Source organism: Mustela nigripes, chromosome 10 (genome assembly GCF_022355385.1).
Source record: "Mustela nigripes isolate SB6536 chromosome 10, MUSNIG.SB6536, whole genome shotgun sequence".
NCBI lineage: Eukaryota > Metazoa > Chordata > Mammalia > Carnivora > Mustelidae > Mustela > Mustela nigripes.
In genome coordinates, this window is record NC_081566.1 from 25,331,037 (window position 1) to 25,353,777 (window position 22,741).

The 22,741-nt window shown below is 46.8% G+C and overlaps 1 protein-coding gene across 3 annotated transcripts in view; it reads left to right on the forward strand.

Annotated features, from left to right (window-relative positions):
• Positions 1–22,741, forward strand: part of ASTN1 (astrotactin 1) — a 316,666-nt gene that overhangs the window by 186,279 nt on the left and 107,646 nt on the right. For all 3 annotated transcript variants that reach the window (XM_059412846.1, XM_059412844.1, XM_059412845.1), the window contains exon 9: positions 17,734–17,808. In XM_059412846.1, the coding sequence (XP_059268829.1) occupies positions 17,734–17,808 (75 nt within the window). The remainder of the gene's footprint in view (positions 1–17,733; positions 17,809–22,741) is intronic.

The window sequence follows — 22,741 nt, forward strand, 5'->3', positions numbered from 1 at the left end:
ACCCCAGAAACTGCAGAGTTTTCACGGTATCAATGAGGCACGGAGGACAGCCCCCGTCCGCTGTTGCGTCTTTCTCTATCTTGCCTCTGGCTGGGCCGGTACAATCGCGGGACTTCCTCAAGTCTCCACTGGCAGTCGGCTTGACAGAATGGATTACGCTCCGGCTGGAACATTCTACAGCGGCACCATCCAATGGGGGCAGGCCCAGCAGCTGTCATTTGTGTGAGTGGATTTGAGCCTGGTAGGAGATGCGGGAGGGACAGCCACGGGGATCTGAAACCTTTTGTTAGTCCAGAAGCCCGCGGCTGCCCAACCACTGGGCCCAAGTCCAAGGTCAGAGTGAGTACTTTCCAGGGTTGAGGCACGCGTGCGAGAAAGGCCTTTGTGCCCTGCGCAGGGACACTGAGAGGCAGAAGGTCGGAAACGTATCTTGAGCTGATGCGAGAGTTGCCTTCAGCAAAATCTGGCCGAGGCAAGGAAGCCTTCCCCAAGCCCAAGTCAGAAAAAGTTTGGGGGAGAGACTGACCAACCACAAAAATCTGTGAATTTTATATGTCTGTGAATGTTTTTCATAGGGAAGATAAGGGCTGTGAGTGCAGAATGAGTTAATGCTGCCAAACGGATTAAGAGGAATAAAAGTGGTGTTTACAAATATACTAGGGAAAAGAAGCACTTGGGAAAAATAGGTCCATAAATAAGTAAAGGGGATTGAAATCTACTGTGCGTCTAACAAGACTGAGTTGCCGAATTGCTTTTTCCTATCTTTTACATGAAAAATAACAAGAAAAAGCAGGGGGCTGTGATGATTTTCAGTAGGAGGCTGTAACCGTGAGTCAGGAAGAGGAGCCCCGTGGGGATGCCGGGGGCACTGGAGGGGCTTCTTCAGGGGCTCCTCATGACCCCTGGCCTGGCCCAAGGTTTGCTTCCTGATCTGCCACTTGCCAGCCCAACCAGCCCTACCCCAAGGCTTGAACTTCTGGGTCGTTGATGCATCAGCTACAGGGAACCACTTGCATTATTCAGCAAAGTCCCTTCTCAGGCTCTTTCCCATTCCTGGACTGGAACACACTCCCCCCTGCCAGCCATCATCAAACCTCACCTGCCCCCACACCACCCTTCCTCCTCCTCCATTTTGCCAACCTGGAAGGGTCCAATCTCTGCTCTTTTCTAGTCTCCTTTCCAAATTCCACCTCCTCCTTATCAACTCTGGAGCTTTTCCTGTTTGCCCTCAGCTTCACCACGCACTTTTCCAAACCCCCGTTGCTCCCCTCCCTATATGCATACATAGAATTCTCCCTCTAGATCGTGAACACCTTATGACCTAGGCCAGGTCTTTGCGCTTTGGATTCTGGGCATCCGTCTCAGTGCAGGCAGAAAGCAATGCTTTTGTTCTCCATCCAAGCTGCAAATTAGAATCTCCTTGGATGTACTGAAATATAACTATGGACACACCCCACTCAGACCTATTAAATTAGACCTCTCTTGGGGTTGACCCTGGCAGTGGTGTGGTTGGTGGCAACTTCCAAGGTGATTCTGATGCCCAGTGAGGCTTCACACCACTAGTACGTTCTCAAAGTGTGATCCCAGGCCAGCAGCATCAGCCTCTCCTGAAACCTTGTTAGAAAAGCACATTCTCCATCCCACCCCAGATCTCCTGAATCAGAAGCTCTGAGTTGAGGTCCAGCAATTGGGACTGTAGCAAGCCCTCTGGGGCATCCGGAAGGACGCTGCCACTGAGAGCAGCTGCTGTACCAGACGCATGCCGATTAGCAATCCCTGAATGCGTTCGGAGAAGATGTCACGGTGGATGTATCTGCCCTCGGTCTGCATGGCCGTCACTTCTTCCCAGAATACGTGCAACTGATAAAGCCACTGGTTTTGGAATCTTGCATTCTGTCTTCCTCCTCTTGCTTCCTCCTAGGAATCAATTAACCCATTGATTTATCTGGTTCCTTCCTTAGACTGTAGGCTCTTAAAGAAAGGGGTTTTGTCTTGACTTTGCTTCCGGCACTAATGAGGGCGGGGGTTTGACACCTAGTAAACCCTCGGTGGTTCTTTGCTGACTGCATGAATGAAGAAACATACACAATAATTGTCCTTCTCACAAATGCCTCCGTTCGCTAGTATCTTCCAGTTCTCCTTAATTTTAGGTGATTACCAGCAAGGCCAATCCTTGATGGCAGCATATTTTATTTTATTTCTTATTCTTTTAAAAAAGATTTTATTTATTTATTTGACAGACAGAGACCACAAGTAGGCAGAGAGGCAGAGAGAGAGGGGGAAGCAGGTTCCCTGATGAGCAGAGAGCCCGATGCGGGGCTCGATCCCAGGACCCTGGGATCATGACCTGAGCCGAAGGCAGAGGCTTAACCCACTGAACCACCCAGGCGCCCCCAATGGCAGCCTATTTTAAAAGCATCTCACCATTAAGCTTTTGAGCCCTGAAATTCTTCACATCCTCCTGGCTTCTCTTGGCCCCCTTTCCATCCTTCCAAAGAGTTTACTCTTTGACTTCCGTTTTTCAGTACCCACCAAATCCATTGTCCCTCTCCCAGCTTTCAACACCTCCCCCGCCAGCCTAGATCTCATATGAAGCCATTATGAAAATATTTCAGTCACCCTGAAATCCTTGCCCTTTAACCCCCTGCCACTCCTGCCTGGCCCATTCCAAGCTTCATAAGGGGTTTCTGCCTGCTTCTCTGCTGCTTGGGGCTTCCTCGAGCTGGAGAATCCCTAAGACAATTGCTGATACGTATTCATTCTAGACTTCTAACCAGAGACTCAGAACAACATCACAATCTTCTTACTCATCTATCCTCACGGGCCAGCCTTTGCCCTGGCGTCAGGCACCCAGTTTCACCCTGGCTCTGACTCTCAGCCTCTAGCCTCACTCAGATCTAACTGTGCTCAGTTGGAGCCCCGGGGCCGGCTCCTTCCCAGGTCTACTTCAGTCTGTCCTCCTGTTTGCCTTCTCTCTCCCGTGTTGAAGTGGGGGTGTCCTCAGCATCACCGCTAAACTCTCTGCCCCGATTTGTCCTTCTGACTCCTCCTGTTCTCCGTAGAGTCTTGCTCTGGCCAACTCTCTCTTGCATCTCCTGTCATACCTAGCCATCTTCTAACCCTTATTCAAATGTCAGGTGATCCCTTGACCGGATTATCTCTCCATATGATTTTTCTTACTTACTTTGCTTGCCTCGATTTCTTAAGGGAAATATTTACATATTTTGTCTCTGCTTTTGTTATCCATGAATGATGTTGTTATAATTATGACCTTGAAACTTTAGTATATGTGCTGCCGAAGCGAGCACAGCCTTGAAACTTTAAACTCAGTCTGGCGATCACGCTCTTGTGCCCTCCCTCCTCTCTCTCTCACACACAAACACACAAACACCACACACGTAGGCATTGTTCTTTCCAATGTCACCTACTTTTGCTTCTTTGTATTCAGCCCATCATTCATTCATTCCCTGTGCCCCCCTCCCCACCCCTCCCCCATGCCCCAGGAGCACGTTGCTGCATGTTTGGCTCTGCCCCCTGATGCAGAAACCATGGGGACCCCTGCCCTCAGGGGATGCATTCTGTGGTGGGGAAGGCACCAGGAGAAGGGCAGAAACAGCCACATCACAGAATACTTGCGGACCGTGAGAAGTACAGCGAAGGAGAATCAGGGCTAATCAAGGATGACTGGAAGGAGGGAGGGCAGGGTTACTTGAAATCTGGAGCCTTGGAGGCTGTGTTGGCGTCGAAACTGGGAGCTGAGAGGGTGCCAGCCAGAGCAGGACGAAGGTCAGGCTCTCTGGGGCTAGCACACCTAGGATGATCCTGGCCTGTGACAGGAATCTTCGACCCCCTTAATGTGTAGTAGGTGGAGTAGGCAGGGAGGGGAGGCTACTGAAGAAGTTGGCAAGCCAGAGATGGGCTGGTGGGGGTGGGCGTGGGTGGGGGAAGAAAGAGGGTCAGGTCATACAGGGGGACCTTGAGGGCCAGGACAGGAATGTAACGGAGGGGAGGGGCTGGAGCCCATTTGAGTGTAAGCCTGGGGCTTAACCCTCTCCCTCTCAGCCCGGTTGTCCTTGACCACACACCGTCAAGGACCACCTTCCTTCCTTCGGAGCTTTCTTCTCGGCCGTGATTGTATATTCCTGAGTATAAACTCCATGAAGCAGAACCTCACCATCTTTGCTTTTGTTCGCATCCGTATCCCCAGAACACAGAGCTTGGCCCACGCCAGCTGCTGAATACATATTTGCTGAATACATGGCTGGATGAATGAGTGAATGATCTCACCTCATTTCTCTTCTGTAGAGGTTTGGCAATTTAACTTCTCTGAGCCTCAACGATCTTATCTCTGAAATAGGGATGAATGGGGAGAGTAAATGTTTGATCAGCGGCATGTGGCTCTTCCAGCTCTCCTGCGCCCCGGTCCTGATTTGCACTCCTGCTCTCCATCGCTGTGCTCCCCTCTCTCGGAAGGGCCAGCCCTGCTTCTCTCACTACCCGCTGCCCATCTGGCCTAAGCTTATGGTTAAAACTCAGCCTTTCCAGTCCTGCGTCTCACGGAGAAGCAGGTGTGTGTGCGTGTGGGTGTGGGTTAGCCCTTCCAGCCAGGCCGCTCAGGGTGGAGGTGACATACCGAGGTCCTAGCAGGAGCTGTAGTGTCTGAGCACCATGCTTGGGCCCTGGCACTGCCACATGTTATCTGTGTGAGGCTGGCTAGCATTATTGAACATTCTTGAGCCTTGCTTTCCTCATCTGCGAAATGGGATTAATATAACGCTGATGCCTCTGGGTTTTTCTGAGAATGACGTGAAAGTCAATGAACTTGGCTCATGGACTGCCGGTCAATGCACAATAAATAACAGCTTTTACTTGCTGTGTCCTAAAAATTGACAAACAAAATGCCGTGGATTGTTTACTTGTCATTCTTACCAGAGCGCACCAGAGGACAGGGACCCAGCCTTTGATCTGTGTGTCCCAGGGCACTGCATTGTGTCTGGCTCATCAGAGGGGCCTACTAACTGGTTGGGGAATGACTCACTACGTTAATGAAGCCCTTGATGGCAGAGAACATGTATTAATCATTTCTGTGTCCCTCGATAGTGTTTAGCAAACCGTCCTTTTTTTTTTTTTTATCATGGCACTTGGTTAATTAATATTTTTCAAGTAAATAAATAAAGGAATATGTGAGTGAGGAATTGAATTAATAACGAAACTTGCTAAATATATGTTGAACTGAAACAAATTAGTAGATAGGAAAGGACTTTGGGGAAGGGGTACAAGCTCTAAATAAAAGTCCTTGATGGATATTATGATTCTTCTCTGGCTCATTTACATTGTCATAAAGCCATGGCATAAAATCAGAGGAATATAGGAAGCTACTTCTTCTCCTGCACATTCTCTGCATCTTATCTTTCCTTCTGTCTTCATGCTGTCGGCTGCCCTGCCTTCTCACCGGAACCGAACGTGTGTGTGCCTGTGGAGGAGGAGGGAACCCCAGGTTGGCCCCCTTCTTTGTACACAGAGGTCACACTCAGCAGTGAATAGGTGTCGAGCTCTTTTTCTCGCAGAGTTGGATATGCACAGATCTATTCCCAAGCTTGGGTCCAGTTCATCTCTGAGCAAAGACGAGTGTCCAGGGACGCAAGGCACAGGCTGTGCCCATGGACTGGAGTAAGCGAGACTAACAAGCTTTGGGGAGGATTGAACTTGAGAACTTGGCTGCACCAGCCCAGGGTAAAAATCAACCGAGCCTTTAGATTCAGAGTCCAGAGAGAAATGGAGGAAGGGAACTTCCATTTAGAAAGTGACAGCTGTATTTCGGTTATTGTATTGAAACCATATTTATTCATTCATTTAATCTGCCTACAGCCCTGTAAGTAACAGACAGCTATTTTCATCATCACTGCAAGTTAGTTAAGTATCTGGTCGGTTTCGCAGGACTGGCAAGGAGCTCAAATCTAGGCCTTACGCTCCCGTGGAGAGCTGAGTCCAGAGCCCACCCACAGAATCTGGGCCATGGGGTGGTTTGTGGTAATGATGGAAGGCTCGATGGTGATTTACTTTACAAGGGACCCTGCTCTCCAGGTCTCTGTTCTTCAGGACAGCTTTCAGGATCCAGAGCAGCTAGCACAAGGTCAAGGGCGGGTATGGGGGAGCCATCTCAGGTCCGGGCAGCCGTCTGAACTCCCCTTTCCCCAGAGCAATTGTTGCAGCCGGCTGTGGCAGAGTGTGCAAGTTTGTGAACTTGTGTTCATGCGGAGCAGGGGCACATGTGTGTCTGTGGGGGGAGGAGCATGTGTCCCCATTTATGAATGCAAGAAAATCTCAAAGCTGTATAATACTCTTTTAATGAAAATGTTGATCCACTGAAGCCAAAATGACTTGACAGTTTTTAGAAGAACCAAATGTACATCTTATAGAATTGTAATGAGATTTGGGATATCTTAATTCATCAATACAAGGGACAGGAAAGAACTCAATATGCTTCATCTCTCATTATTATTCCAAAATGTAAGGATGGGTTCCAGTGAATTTCCAGGCTATGTTGCAATTTCTGTTCTTATGGTGGTAGTACTTTACGGCATGCCAGACTCCTTCCTAAAGATTGGTTGGGAGAGCGAGTGGGCACACAGTCGGCCAGTGATTCTCAGCCTCTTGTGTGCTTTGCAATCACCCACCTAACTTTTTAAAACTACTGATGGTTGGCTTCATCCTCGGTATTTGAAGGGAGAACAACTAAAGTTTGAGAACCATGATGCCATGTGTGGGTTGAATCTGATGTACCCCAAAGCTGGAAAGATGCAAAGATAAAAAAGTTCCAGTGTCTCGGTCCACGAGAGAACATTGAAAGAGGAAAACGGATGAATGAGCCGCTTGAAGACCACTTGGGGTAGGGCAGAACTGTCCTACAAAAACATAGCAAGGGAGCGGGTAATTCCTCCTGGGCACCGCAGTTAGCATCTGGCCCTCCTGTCACCGCCCTGGGAAGCCGGGGGTGGGCAAGCTAGCCCGGTAGCCAGGTGGCGGCACTTCCAGCAGAGCTGGGCTGTCTTGGTACGTTTCTCTAACATCTCTGTACCTGTGATGGGGGGAGGGGAGCAAGGTGCAGGAGAAAATACAGGTGGTGCCCTCTGTGGTAACACTCACCCGTGCCCCTTGCTGGCTCTGCGACCTTGCACAGCTTCCTTAGCCCTGCTGAACCTCTGCATGCCCTTGCAACACGGGGACAGTCACCACCAGGCTGGATAACTCTACGGTTGATTGTGAAATGGTGGATGTGTGTGTAGCACTGAGCACAGTGTCTGTCCAGCATGAGCAGATGTTTAAGAAATGGCAGTTACCGTTACCAGCTTTTTCTAGCCCTTCCAAGGATTCTTCTATTACTTTCTATAATCCTTGATCTCGGAATATACAAGGGAACTGCAGGTCTGCACCAGCTTTCTCCAGCTGAGGGCAGATGGACTCTGTGTCTGCCTTCTGGGAGGACCCCTGGGTTACAGAAGCAGACAGACATTTATCTTTCTCTCCATAAGGCACGTGGTCAGGGTCAAGGTACTGCTGTGTCCTGCATGACTTCTGGTCCATGCTAATGTACCTTCACTTCTCTTACCCCTGAAAGGCTTTGCGTTGACAAAAAGTTTAAGCATGGATTCTGCAGTTGTGTATGTGTATGTGTTTGTGTGTGCATCGGGCAGCATTCTATGGAGACACAGAACCATGAGCCTGTAGATACAAATATAGAAAAAGATTTGTTATAAGGAACCGGCTTGTGTGATTATGGAAGCTGACAGTCCCAAGATCGGGAGTCAGCAAGCTGGAGACCCAGCAGAGCCAATGGTTTAGTTCTGGTCTGAATCCAAAGGCTGAGACCCGGGATAATGAATGTCGGAGCTCCTGTTTAAAGGCCAGCAGGCTTAAAACTGAAGAAAAGGCCAGGTTTCAGTTGAAGTCAAAAGGCAGGGAAAAAAATGATGTCTCAGTTCAAAGTCCATCAGGCAAGCGGATCACTCTCTAACTCAAAGGAAGGTTAGTTAGCATTTTTGTTCTGTTCGCTCCTTCACCGGATTGGGTGAGGCCCACCCACATAAGGAGGGCCACCTGCTTTACTCAGTCCACTGCTTGTGATGTTAATCTCATCAGAAACACTGTCACAGAAACACCTGGAATAATGATGGGCCAGATACTGTGGCACAAGTCAAGACACACTGTGGCCAAGTCAAGGTGACACATAAAATTAACCATCAGAAAAAAAAAAAATTAACCATCAGAGTGTGTATTTATCTCTATTGCCACTTTCTTTGCCAAGTTGTATCCTTGAATTTTGTTAATTACTGTCATTTTGCTCACGATTATCATTTTCACAATCATTTCATGTATTTCTAAAATTTCTTCAGGAAAACCCTTTCCAACATTTAGAACCAGCACTCCCAGTAATATGTGATTAGTAACAGCTAGCATTTATTCAAAACTTACCACATTTCAAGGGTCATTATAAGTAATTTGCATGTATTTTAGATCACTGAATCTTCAGCAGTTGGTGAAGTAGGTATTATTATTATCCCATTTTATAGATGAGAAAATTGGGCCACAAAGAGGCAGGAATGGTGCCAGTTTCCCATTGTTTCATCTTTCACTGAGATAATCTCTGTAAAGCACACACATGTACAACATGTAGAATAAAAACTGCAAAAAAAGCTGATGAAAATGAATAATCAAAGACCAATGATCTGAGGTTTATTTATACACAGTTGGCTCAACAGTGTACAGCTAAAAATATGCTATACCTCGTGATTTTCATTCTCCATATCAACAGACTAAGACTTTAGGGCACTCTTACTTGCTTGAGGTCCTAGTAGCAGAAGGGAGTTTGGATTTGTGAATTCCAGCTGGGGCTCCTTCCCTTATGTCCCACAGCCTAGAAGATGCCAAAAGCTTAGTTGGGATAGTCGCATTCTAGATGGAACTCATACTGTTGGTGCCTAATTGCTGGGAGGAGGGCCAGGTCATAGACAAGAGGCGGGTTGGTGATTGGATGTGGGAGTGCAAGCTTTTAATCCTATTGCCTCTGTTTTCTCAATTCCGTAGGATATACAGCATTAGCCGAGGGTAAGGATGGGGGAGGAGGTGTTGGAGGTTTTGAGGAGAAAGAAGAAGCTTTGAAATAAGATCTTAGAGAGTGGGAGAATGAACAGACAAGGGAAAACGTAGTGTGATGTAGGCGGTATTCAGAGCCCACTCAAGGTCAGTGGTGTGGGATTTAAGACAAGACCAGTCAGCGTGGTTGCCAACTGCATCATGTGTAGAAGGACAGAATTGGAGTCACGGGGTCGTTGAATGTAACCAGTGCTGGGGCGTCTTAGACACTCAAGTATGGTGAAGTGGAGGAGGGGTGAGAGAGCTGAGGTTACACGAAAGGGTGTGAATTTATGGGCCACAGAATTTAATGTAAGGTAGGAGTGGAGAGAATGCATGAGGTGAAGGTCAGTACAATGGTGGTCAAATGAATGGATTTCAAGTCTCAGGAGGGTAGAAAATTCTGGTGTTAGGAAGTATGATCCGAGAAGGTAGGAGGTGGTGGTCAGGTATTAGGGTTCTTGAAACTATGACCAAGGAAGAGTTGCATATGTTGGTAGTCTGGGCTTTACCATGAGTGTCGGGGGCGGAGGACAGGGTCATTTAAGAAAAGTCAAGGTGCTGAACGGTTTGAGAATTGAAAGGATCATCGTAGTGGGTACTGAAGTCAACAAAAATCAAGGAGGAGTGTCAGAGAGGACAGTGAGCCAGGCTCTGAAATGTGGGGCAGGTGGTGTTAGCATGACTGGAGCAAGTGGGTAGAATGGGCTGATGGCAGGAATTAATGACCTTGGTCAAGGTCATTAATTAGTAGTAGTGCCAGGTTTTAAACCTACTCCATCTGCTGGCAGAGCTACACTCCTGGCTGCTTTGCTACTTACTGACAAATATGGTATTCTGCTGCATTAGAAACTTCCAAATAATAGAAGTTAAATAATGAATAAAGTCACGTGAATATTTCATTTGTCTTTACATGAGATTTACGTGCTTAAACATAACATGAGTTTATAAAACACACCATGGTCATCATGGTTGGTTTGTTTTTGAGAGAGAGGAGGGCGGGGCAGAGGGAAAGAGAATCTCAAGCAGGCTCCATGCCCAGTATAGAACCCAGGCAGGGCTCGATCTCACAACCCTGAGATCATGACTTGAGCCGAAATCAAGAGTCAGACACTTACTGGACGGCACCACCCAGATACCCCCATCATGGTTTATTTATTTTTATTTTTATTTTTAAAAGATTTTATTTACTTATTTGACACAGAGAGAGAGCACAAGCAAGGGGAGCAGCAGGCAGAGGGAAAGGGAGAAGCAGGCTCCCTGAAGAATAGGGAGCCCGACATGGGGCTCCATCCCATGACCCCGGGATCATGACTTGAGCTGAAGTCAGGCACTTAACCGACTTAGCCACCTAGGAGCCCTGTGGTTTATTTTTTTAAAATGTACTGTTAGCAATGCACTTTTCTGGTCATCCCATGGTAATATTAGTTGTAATGACATTAATTAGTATTGGTTGACTCTGTTCTGTGGGGCAGGCGCTGGGGCTAGTGTAAACACGTTCGTTTATATACAAGTCTAAGTACTGTTTTCTCCCCATATCACAGATGACGATCCTGAGGCTGAGAGAAAGGAAGTGCCTTGGCTGACATTGCAGGCTATGGTGGACTGCGTCCTCTGGGACTCGGACCCGGGTCTGGCCTCGTTCGTCACTTGTCTAGTGCTCTAGTCTAGTCGTGACGGTGCTACACTGGACAGTGAGGGGAGAGCGGAAAGGATGGCTCAGCTCTTTATATCTGATGAGGGGAATAGCAACTCAATATATAATAAACTGATTTGATGTATAGGTTTGATAAAGGAAAGTGTGCTTTATATAACAAGGGACATAACCTAGCCTTGGAGCCCTAGGGAAGGTCTATTTTGAGAGGTGATTTTTAAGCCAGACTTGAAAGAATAGTCTAAGTTATCACGTCGGTGGGAGGGAGAGAAATTTCAGGTAAGGAAACATCTGGGGCACCTGGTGATATATTTGGTTAAGTTCTGACTCTTGGTTTTGGCTCAGGTCATGATCTCAGGGTAGTGAGATCGAGCCCCGCATAGGGCTCTGTGCTCAGCTGGAGTCTGCTGGAGGTTCTCTCCCTTTCCTTCTGCCCCTCCTCCCACTCCTACTCTCTCTAGTTCTAATATAAATACATTTTTTAAATCTTTATTTTTTAAAAAGATTTTATTTATTTTTTGGGGCGCTTGGCTGGCTCAGTGGGTTAAAGCCTCTGTGTTCAGCTCAGGGTCCTGGGATCGAGCCCCTCCTCTCTCTTGGCCTATCTGCCTACTTGTGGTCTCTGTCTGTTAAATAAATAAATAAAATATTTAAAGATTTTATTTATTTTTAGAGAGAAAGAGACAAAGCACAAGCAGGGGGAGCCCCAGAGGGAGAGGGAGAAGGAGACTCTCAGCTGAGCAGGGAGCCTGATGTGGGGCTCCAACCCAGGACCCGGCTGCACATGACCTGAGCTGAAGGCAGATGCTTGACCAACTGAGTCATCCAGGCGCCCCTTAAAATCTTTATTAAAAAAGCAAAGAAAAGAAACAACATCGGCCAGGGTCCCCAGGCCCTAAGGCATCCTATAGGAACATCAGGCCTCATTATCCTTATTATTTAACTTCTGACAAAGCCTGAGGTTTAGCAGATAATCTAGGCATCTGTCATTCCAGTACTTAACTTCTCCCAGAACTGGTCCTGATTGTGAAGACAGTAGCATGTAGTAATCTTCCCTTCTTATCTTTAGGATAAATGGAGGCATAGAAAGTTTCAGCCAACAGCGTTGCTGGATAAGTCATTTTTACCATTTTTCTCTTCACCTTTTTTTCCTGAATATCTTGCAAACTACCTTTCTCCAGAAGCATTTTTTAATGAACCCCTGTTCTTCCTTTGTTGCACTGTTCCCTGCTTGCAAATGCATTTACCGTGCTAAGGAAAGGAACATTTGCTCAAAAGCTGTCACATTACATATGGATATGATATTCTCAACCAGGACCCCATAGTGTAGTTCTGGCTGGGCTGAAACTTCACAGACTCTGCTTCCACTGGAAACTTAGCCGAATGTGGGCCAGAGGCAAACTTCAAAGGATGTGCTTTTATTTAACTGTGGATAGATTATTTTCATTTCTAAAATGCTCTCTTTAGCGACAGGTAGAGACATAGATAAGTTCAAAAGAAGCTCTTGGTTTCTGTAAGCCCATCACAATGTGCCTTACTCATCAATGCATCAGAACATCTCTCTCTCCACACTGAAGTGTAAACACACACCCCCCATGCGTTCTCTCTGCTCTCTCTGCCCCTCTACCCCTCCCTCCCTCTCCCTCCCTCCCTGCTATTTATCTGTCCATTTATCCAGCTATCTCTACTCCCCTTCTCCCTCCCAGGTGATGAGTCCTGAGTTCTCCACAAGGAAGCCCATCGGACATGCTGCCCACATTCTTTCAAGCCCCATGTCTAGGTGCCACTGTTAGGTAGAAAGCGGCGCTTAATCCAAAAGCCAGCTTTGAAACACTCCGGTCCACCAGGTCTCTCCCTGCCCTACAAGAGCTAGTGTGAAGGGACCGTCCAGTCATGCTGACCATGCAGAATGTTCACTCGCTCACTTATGTCTCAGTTCCCTGGTGGAAGAAATGCCCAAAGACCCAGGCAGGTCAAGCCAAGGCCACGGTCAACTTCTGGCCCAGCCCAACACCAAGACCAAAGGGGAAAAGCCCATGATGGCTGATGTATCCTGGGAAAGAAGAGGAAGCTGAAAGTCTGGGAGTTGCCTGTGCTGAGGAAAGATTCTGTGTAAACTGTGGGTACAGTGTGAGATGGGGAGAGAGGAAAAGGCAAGGCAAAGATGACTAACTGTTCTCAGTATCCCCAGTTTGCGTGTGTGTCCCACTTGCTGCCATGTCTCCATTACTATGGGGCTTGTCTGTGGCAGGGGTGAAGCTCTCGTTTGAGGCCATGGATCCCACCTGGTTGCCACGCTGGCCTGCAATTGCCCCAGAATCCAGGCCATCTGTAGCTGCCCCCATGGAGCAGTCCTCAGAGTCTTGATTGGCCAGAATGAAGAAATTAACCAATAAATAACTCTGCTCTGACTTCTGATGCTGCTAATGTTCCTCAGTGAAGAAGCTGTGACTGGCATGCCCAGCACAGGACAGACTATTGGAGGTCACGCATCCAAGTTGGAGTCAAGAGAGTGACGTTTCCTTGCAGCTGTGGGGTTCAGCCTCATGCCCCACACCCGGCCCGATGCCATCCTTGAACAACTCCACAGCCTCGCGCTCTCTCCACAGAACTCACATTGGCACAGCCTGCTCAGTGATGCCCCCCACTTCTGACAGAGGCAGCGCCCTTGCCCCCCGCAAGCAGATAAGAAGCTGAGGTGGAAATTATTATTCTCTTTGACACTCACTCCCCTACCCCAGCTTGAGCCCCAAAACCCAAATGGGAGTTGCCTCTCCTTAGATGCCTCTTTCCTTCCCCAGCCCCAGAGAGTCGGTTCTGGTGGTTTCTGTGACTCAGGGCATGTCAAGCAGTTCCCCCATGAGCTACGTTTTCCAAATGAGGAAGGGGCACATCCCCTCTGTGGTCTGAACCTATAAAGACATGAGCCACAGCCAAAGGGAGCCACATCTCCTCCATGTGCTTTAGCCATTCTGAGGGAATAAAACCTAAAGGGTGAGAAACAAAGCAAAGAGAGGAGAGGGACCCTTGCAGGGCCGTGGTTCCTGCGCACCCCCACGGCAACATCCATTTCAGCGTGGATGTAGGACTCAGTTATGGGCTTCTGACTTGGACCTCTGCCCAGACGGCCCTGACACAGAGGCCATTCCTCTGTCAGGTGGTCACGGATAACTCAGCTCCCAAGGATTTTTGGTGCTGTTAGGTCCTGCCCTTTATCGTGTTACCCCTGTGTTTTCCTGTGTGGCCCCTGTAGCTCACGTGCATCCAGCTCCCTGCCACCCGTTCCAGGCGCCCCCCCCCCCCCCCAGCTGCCCAACATCCAGGATGAGCTCTGTACCGCTGCGCTACCGTCTGGCCTCCCTCCCGGAACTCCATTCCTCTTCCCGTTTACTCGTTCCTTTCTGTTTGCCTGGACATATATGGGTTTCTTCAGAAAGACTGTAGGTGCCTTTGAGGTCAAGAATCTCTCTATCCCAACTCCTGTTGCCTAGTAGCACAGTTCACACACAATAGGCCCTCCGTAAACATTTGCTAACTAACTCGAACAGGAATCCCCATCTCTTGGACGGATCACCCTTGACTGGTGGGAAGAAAATGAATAGATTCTCTTTTATTCCCTTGCTAGAGTGGTTGGCAACGCTCACCGTTTCACAGGTTGCTCTGACCTCCTCTCTGTGTATTGAATGTCCATACTGTATGGTCACTGTCCTGTGCAGTGACGGCTGGGTGGGCGGTGTGGGGGGAAGGTGGAGGGTTGGTGTTCCCACGTTCATCACGACCTCCTCTCCAGGCAGCTCTCATATGTGTCCAATCTGAGTTAAAGCCTGGTGTTGCCATCGCATTTGGACCGCAGGTCGGACACCTCTTCCTTTATAAAAATTAGGGAATCTCCTTACTATGGTGTTCGTATTTGATTCGGGTAACTGATAAATGTAACTTTTTTAGCCAATGCTTGTAGGACACTCCCTAACTGTCAGACACTGTTCTGAACACTTAAGCTATATTAAATCGTTCTTCCTCATGACAACCTGGCCAAGCAGATAGAATTGTTATCATCAACCTCATTTTGCAGGTGAGGGAACGGGGACACGATGATTAAGGGACTTGCTCAAGATCACACTGTGATTGGTGGCGAAGCTGGAACTGGAAATAGGCAGGCTGGCTCCGGAACCCATGTCCTGATTTCTGTGCCCTGCTGCTTCTCATTGTGATTTGGGCAAGGTCTACCGTGCACATCTGTGCCCTTGGAATTTGAGTTGTCTTTCTCCATCTCCAGGCCCCTCGAGAACAGGGGGGCACTTTGGTCTGACCTACCTAGCAACATGCTGGTGTGTGCTTAATCAGTGGGCTCATTGATTTATTACCTATGGCTTGAATACAGGTTTATTTATGTCAATTACCAATGGCTTGAATACAGGTTTATTTATGTTATTCTACGCAGTTAATTGTTCACATTGTAATCAACGCCAGTCCTAAAATTTGGCTCCTCAAAATATATTTTCAAACAACCTAGGAACCAAGCCAAGAATTAACTCTAATTACACATTGTACCAGTTTTTGAGTGTTGGAGATGACTCGAAGGCAAAATGTGTGTTATGTAAAACTATTAAGCTGATAGTAAATAAAATGTGATTTTGCCCAACAGAGAAATAAAGGTACACATCCCTCTTTTTCTGCTGCCCTTTCTAGGTGTCAAGGATCATGTGGGACTTTTTTTTTCCTCATGACTTCTAGACTTTTTCTTGAATTAATACATAATTTTTAGCTGCCCGTAAGCCACCACTTGCTGTTCAGCAAAAAAGAATCCTATTCAAACCCCTCTCTGTGGGTTCACCTCCAATAAAGAGAACAAACACAGAAAACACATGGGGGAGAGCTGTTTATTTGATGCAGGGGTTATTCATAATACAGTGTGGGGTACTTTTTGGAACCAATTCTAGTTGCTTCAGGGTATTTCTAAATTGAAATCCAGGAATAAAGTGTTTATAAATAGTAAGCATTAAAAAAAAAAAGAATGCTTTCATCCCAGGCACTTCCTTCTGTAGTCTTAATGGCTTCCCTTGCAACTGTTAACTCTTTTGGCTAGTTAGTTGGTTAACTAGTTGAGTTAAGTTGGTGGTGCTCAACCCTATCATACCCAACACTCTGTTTTATAATGAAATTTTTAACCCCATTTATAATCCTTACATGAAATTCATAAATAATAAAACCTACATATGCAAAATTTCAACTATAAATATAATGCCTTAACAGTGATTAAAAGAGAAATAAAAAGAACGTAATTGGTAATGATAGACTAACCATTTTAATGTGTAAGTGCTGTGGTAGTATTGCAATAGAAGAAATAATAAAATCGACAGACATTTCTGCCTGATGTTGATTCACTGCAAGGTAACATATAGAGTAGTATATGATATACAATATATGTAAGAGCGATCTAGACTGATTCAGATGTGCCGCATTGGTGACTCAAAGATCGTGAACAGCATCGTGGACAGTGCTATTGTTTTCCAAACTTACGAAAACTCTTGGTAAAATTTCTAACGATGTATCATCTCCCCTCGGTGTACATGGTAGTTATGCAATGGAAGAATGTGTCATACGTTAAAACAGTACAAGCTGCTTTGTGCTTCTATGTAAACGGAGTTCGCATAGTTCAGGTTTTCACCTATGTAAATGTGTAGCGAGACGTTCAGTAGTTTGCAGGACATATGGAAATGCCTTGTTGCGCAGAGCTGTCCTAGGCACTGTACTCTTCTAGCCTATCTAGCCCTGCCCTCTAAAAGCCAGCCGTGTCCTCCAAGCAAGTGTTATTGAAGAGCAACCATGAATGTCCCCAAATGCACTCTCCTGGGTGATAGCACCCACACAGATACAAGGTTGGTTCCCAGCCCCCAGATCATAATTATGTCAATTTATTCTGCTGACTCTTACTGGTTCTTGAAAACCAAAGGATTTTCTACAGGAAAGTCCTTAATTCTTGGGTCAGTTTTGAGACCGAGTTCCATGGGAGCAAGGGCTCAGTTTAGGACATACAGTATCTAGTACCCAACACAATCCCAGGCTTCACTAAAGCCTAGCTCAAATGAGTCAATATTTTTTGGTTTAGACATTCGGGTTAGTCAACAGATATCTACTGTTTAAGTGAAATAGTTGTTACTTTCAAGTACAGGGGACAAAACCTAGAAGCTCACAAGGGAGACTTGTAGTTAAGAGTTATTTAAAAACACCATTTCAATTGTTTCTGCTTGAATGAATTACATAAAAATGTCTGAAAACATCTGGAACCCGTCAAAGACCCAGGACTGTCATGTCACTTTGAGTAGGGAAGGGGCACAGTTTGAGGACCCTGTGTGAGCTGTGTCTTTGGCCGAAGAGGTTTGCTTAATCTTCACAGTGGTCTGGAGGCAGCCCTTATTAACCCTATTTTTTTTTTTTTTTTTTTTTAACCAAAGAGGAAATTAAACTCAGCAAGGCAAATACGCTTCCCACAGCAAGCAAGTGGGTCAACAGCAGAACAGGGTTTGAACCCAGAACTGTCAGATTCCAGAGGTTTTCGTCTTTCCCAAGAAATCATGCTGCTCCTCTTTTTTAAAGTGAGGCAGAGCTAAGTGTCTGTCTGTCCCGTCTACATCAGAAGGGCCATGAATTACAGCTACATGAGGTCCACCTGAACATAATTTTGCTCTCTGTGTACTTGTGTTTGTCATGTCAATTATAGCTCACTTTCCTAGTGGTTTGGTGACTTTGACATTGATCCTGCTCTCAGTCTGGTTTCAGCATTCAGGATCTTGTGTGAGCTCTCACCAACGGGAGTGTGGAGAGCAGGGATGAGGTTCTCTCTGTTTCTGGGTCTCCAGGAACCAGCACAGTGCCTGTTGCACAAAGCAGATGTTCCAAGGGTATTTGTGGAGTTGATTGTAATCGAATGATTTTTCTCCTTTTAGGCCTTGGCCTTACACAATATTTCAGCGGGGCTTTGACCTGGTTTTGGGAGAACAGCCTTCTGATAAAATATTCAGGTAAGTGGCTGTCGAGGGACTTGCTTATGTATGTCTACAAGCCCCGTCCATGTCCCACTTCCCAGTGAACTTTCTCTCCTAGAGGCAAAGTATAACCGGAGAACCACGTTTAGCAGTTCTGCTCTCCTCGTACCAAGAGCACTGGCCCCACACTCTTGCCTTGTGACACCGTGGGGAAGTTGGAGAGCAGACAACTCTGGGTCTTGGTTTCCTTCCTTGCCTGCTCTGTGAATCCTGGTAATCTCCTTAACCCCTTGAAGCCTCCAGTTTCGGCATTTGCTAAGTGGGGCTACGTCACATGCCTGGTACTATTCCTATGCGGAATATATGAGATCATGCAGGGAAAGCCCCTGGCACCGAAATTGGCACAGAGCAGGCAATTAATGTCAGTTTCTGCTTCTCCATTTTGCATCTAATTTGCACCTTTTTCATCAAATCTTGCTCAAAATGAATTTGTCCCACCCCTGCCGCCTCCTTTTCTCAGCTCTACTTCATTATTATCTTCTTCTCTCTACCACCCTCCTAATCAAATTGGAGGTGTCTGCTCCCTCCCAAATTTCTGCCAACACACCTGGAATAGCACAGGCTGGAAAAGTTGACAAGCAGAGGAAGGATCCGGGTGCCGCCACGAACTACTGGATTTTTCACAAAGTTTCGTTCACGCCAGGCTTTAGTTGGAACACGTTTATTGCCAGACTAAGGTCTTATCATCCATTTATTCTTTCAATCTACCCATCACTCAAGGAACGTGCGGCTCAATGTGCTTCCGCTGACTACCGGCCAAGTGCCGAGATTGCACGTGATACAGGTCCCTGTGCGTGCATGCCCCCAGGGAGAGGAAGTCAGCCGTCCAGTGGGGTTGAGGGTGGGGAGGGGTCAGGGGGCAGGGCGGGTCTGATGTCAATGCCTGCATTAAGCTAGCTCGAAGCCCTAAGGCAGAAATGGGGAGCAGTGTGGGACAGATGGAAAACTTGTTCCCTTTTCCCCACTCTCCTATAATGTGCCGAGTCTCATGTATTCACTCCTGCCTTTCCAGACCCTTCCCCAGACCCTCCCTGTCAGCCAGTCCTGGCCTAGGTGTTCCCTTTGCTCCTACATTTGCCCCCTAGAGCCGGCTCCTGTGGTCCAGCTTCTCCTGACCCTCCTTCCTGCTTGCTCCAGATGGACCGGTTTGGCCCCTGCAGTGTTCTCTGAGGGCGTGCTCTGTGCAAGAGCACAGATATACAGAATCGCTTCCTCTCAAGGCCTCCCCTTGCCTTCTTCCCTCCTGAGTGTCTCTCCAAGGGGAGGCGGGGTCACCTTGATGGCCTTGGCCCCAGGCTGCTTTGGAAGATTTGTGCTACACAAGATGTCAGCTATATTCCATACACTGCGACTTGGGCATTTCAACTTTCCAACGATGAACTATCATTTGGCTGACTTTTTTCTCTCTCTCTCCACTGCTGGTCTGTGAGGACCTTCAAAGGGTGATAAAGATAAGGCAGATGGAGAGCCTTGTGGAGTTTGGCTGCTTAATGTGGATAAGTTTCCTCTCCCCTAAAAGTCAGAAACTAGCACTTTGAAAAACAGGGGCCTTAATGAAATTGCTGTTAGAGCAGAACCTGCCCACAAACTGTGTTTCCATCCCCACAAGCACCATTTATTCTTTTCAAGTTTGTTAGCTGCCAACTGGATGTGATACCCAGGTACCACCGAAGGGTCAGTTGCATGGCTTGACCCTTTCAGTCAACGATTTCAGGGAGTCAGTGGGGTAATCAATCATGTTGCTCCCTAATGTGACAATAACTAGTCTCTCCGACAAACACCATGGGTCGTGATTTACCTGTGATAGGTATTAGGAACTTTAATCGAAACCACTCTGGGATCTGAGTAAACCGACTGCTAGTGGCTATTCTGGAAAATTCTCTGACCTGGTCGGTGACCATAATCTCTTAAAGAAGCTAAGGACTATTTACTTGTCGTTCTGCTCACCTCTGATTTAGTGTCCTGATGAATTCCAAGCCACTGCACATTTCTGACATTTGAGTCTTTCCGCTGGTGAATGTCAGTGTATAAGTGTGTATTATATGCTGCTTTTCTCCCTTGGAACCTTCCGTTCTTAGTCACATCCTGATCCACTTCCCAGCAACTTGAACATTTCCTATTCGGGACTGAATATATACTCTTCTCCTAATATAAACACTACCCATTTTCATAGTCTAGACCACTCCAAGAAACTGGTTTAGATGCTGTAGATTGACCAAACGAATATGGCCGACATAGTCCCTGACCTTAGGAAGTTTACAGTCTCATCCAAGAATTGTTCTCCAACCCTGGTCCTCTAGGAGAATCCCAGTGGGCTTCAGAAATGACCAGTGATCTCACCTGGCACAAACGAATTAACTGAAAAGTTCTGAGACATGGGGCCGGCCCATGAGTGTTCTTTCAAAGCACCATGGTAATTCTGATCTCTAACCAGGACTGAGAAGCGCTGCTCTCAATTTTCTCCAACCCACAATGACTTTTCCCCTTCCAATACCTGTAATGTACAGTCTGTAATATTTAATTGTCAATTATTTTATCTCATGTTTATTTTTATTTGCCTATTTATTTCACCAGTGAATGCATGTCTTCCTGAGGGGAAGGGTAGTACCCTGTACAGCTTTCAATATTTAACATCAACACACGACTGGGAACACAGTAGATCTCCAACAAGTATCTGTTTTTGATCCTCTCAGGCGTTTCCTAAGGACTTGAAACCAAATTAATAAAGACCTTGATACCCAACCTCACCTTGGTAATCTGCAATCCCAAAGAAACTGGGAAGGGCCTAGGCTAGACTCAAAGACTTCTCAGCAAACCCCGTGTATCCCAGAGATGCCCTTTCCGTTGTGGCTAGGATCATGCCATTCCACTAGATCCTCTAGTGAAAGGGCTGCTGCAGACCAGATTTCTCTCTCAGAGACCGTCCTTTCCACATGTGTACCTGTGTCACTGGGAACAACATCTCATCCTGGACTGGCCTGCTCTGGGGAAGAGTGGAGATGCCAGGCCAAGAGCTCTTCCTCTAGTTCCTCACATTCTCTTTGATGCCAAGCTGCAGTGAGCACACGGGCTTATTCCACTCCGGCAAGTGCTGGCCTCTGAGCAGAAGTTTTAAGCTGGTTCAACAGTGTCGTGTGCACGACTCGCTACAGCTGAGCCATCAGGTGCGGTGGTCACTACCAGCTGTCACGAGAGAAGGCCCAACTTGGGAAAGCATTCCAGATGCTCTCCCAGTTTCTCTTTGGTGGCTTTTTGAAATCATTCCTGCCAAATCTGTATGAATGAGGGGCAGATGAGATTTCAGGACACAGCTTTTTCTCTGACAGTTTATTCTATATTTGGTTTTTGGAGTTACTCAGTAAATTTGCAAAGAAAAGAAAACTTTAGAATTTCATAGGCATGAGCCAGTATGGGCTGGAAAGCTGCTGGGAGCCCTACTTGAGTATCACAAACCCCCATCTTTCCCACTTACAGAGAGGTGACCTTGGGGAGGTTGCTGAGATCCTTATAATCTTAGTTGACTAATCCATAAAATGGAGCCAAGTGGCTGACCTCAGAGGACTCTTGTGGGGATAAATGGGGCAGCTCTGCAGAGCACCTGTCATGTTGAGAGAAAGTTTTCAAGTGAGGCTGGTCTCAGTCACACCTGACTGCTTCCTCTGTGTGTTTCACCCTGACCCCACCAGCGACTGAAGAGCACACTGTTTCTCCTTGTGAACGTGGCCCAGGGTTGTGTCTCAGAAACCACTGGGCACTTTTTGAGTCGCTCACAGTGTGAAACCGATTTCCTTCTCGACCATTAAATCCATTCAAACCCAGAGATTAACCCATGTTCTGCTCTAAATGAAGGATAATCTTACCATCACTTCTACCTTTAAATTCAAAAATCAAGATTATATTCTTCTGTAGCGCGTGCAAACTAGAGAACATAACTAAATCTCCTTATTGATCAGTCAATAAATATTTATGGTGTGACCCCCACATTGGACCCAAAATTCATGTTAAGCAGTGGGAAAACAAAGATGCCGTCCAAGAGAACACATTCTTCTGAGGGGTGACAGACCCCTCAGGTGTCTGAGGTGGGCATAGGTGGGCCCAATTCAACATATCAAAAAACTGTGCCCAGTTCAAAAGGTGGGCACAATTCAACATCTCCGGCGCAGCCCAGGGCCACGTGTGCGCACAAAGGAGTGTCCCTTGGCTCAGGTTGAGGTTGAGCCTGAAGATCCTGGAGGGCTTTCTGGAAGGGGTGAGAATTTTAACTGTGTCTTTTTTTTTTAAATTTTTAATTTATTTTCAGCATAACAGTAATCATTATTTTTTTCACCACACCCAGTGCTCCATGCAATCTGTGCCCTCTCTAATATCCACCACCTGGTTCCCCCAACCGCCCACCCCCCGCCACTTCAAAACCCTCAGATTGTTTTTCAGAGTCCATAGTCTCTCATGATTCACCTCCCCTTCCAATTTCCCCCAACTCCCTTCTCCTCTCTAACTCCCCATGTCCTCCATGCTATTTGTTATGCTCCACAAATAAGTGAAACCATATGATAATTGACTCTCTCTGCTTGACTGATTTCACTCAGCACTATCTCTTCCAGTCCCATCCATGTTGCTACAAAAGTTGGGTATTCATCCTTTCTGATGGAGGCATAATACTCCTTCATGTACATGTACATCTTCCTTATCCATTCGTCCGTTGAAGAGTATCTTGGTTCTTTCCACAGTTTGGTGACCGTGGCCACTGCTGCTATAAACATTGGGGTACAGATGGCCTTTCTTTTCACGACATCTGTATCTTTGGGGTAAATACCCAGGAGTGCAATTGCAGGGTCATAGGGAAGTTCTATTTTTAATTTCTTGAGGAATCTCCACACTGTTCTCCAAAGAGGATGCACCAACTTGCAAT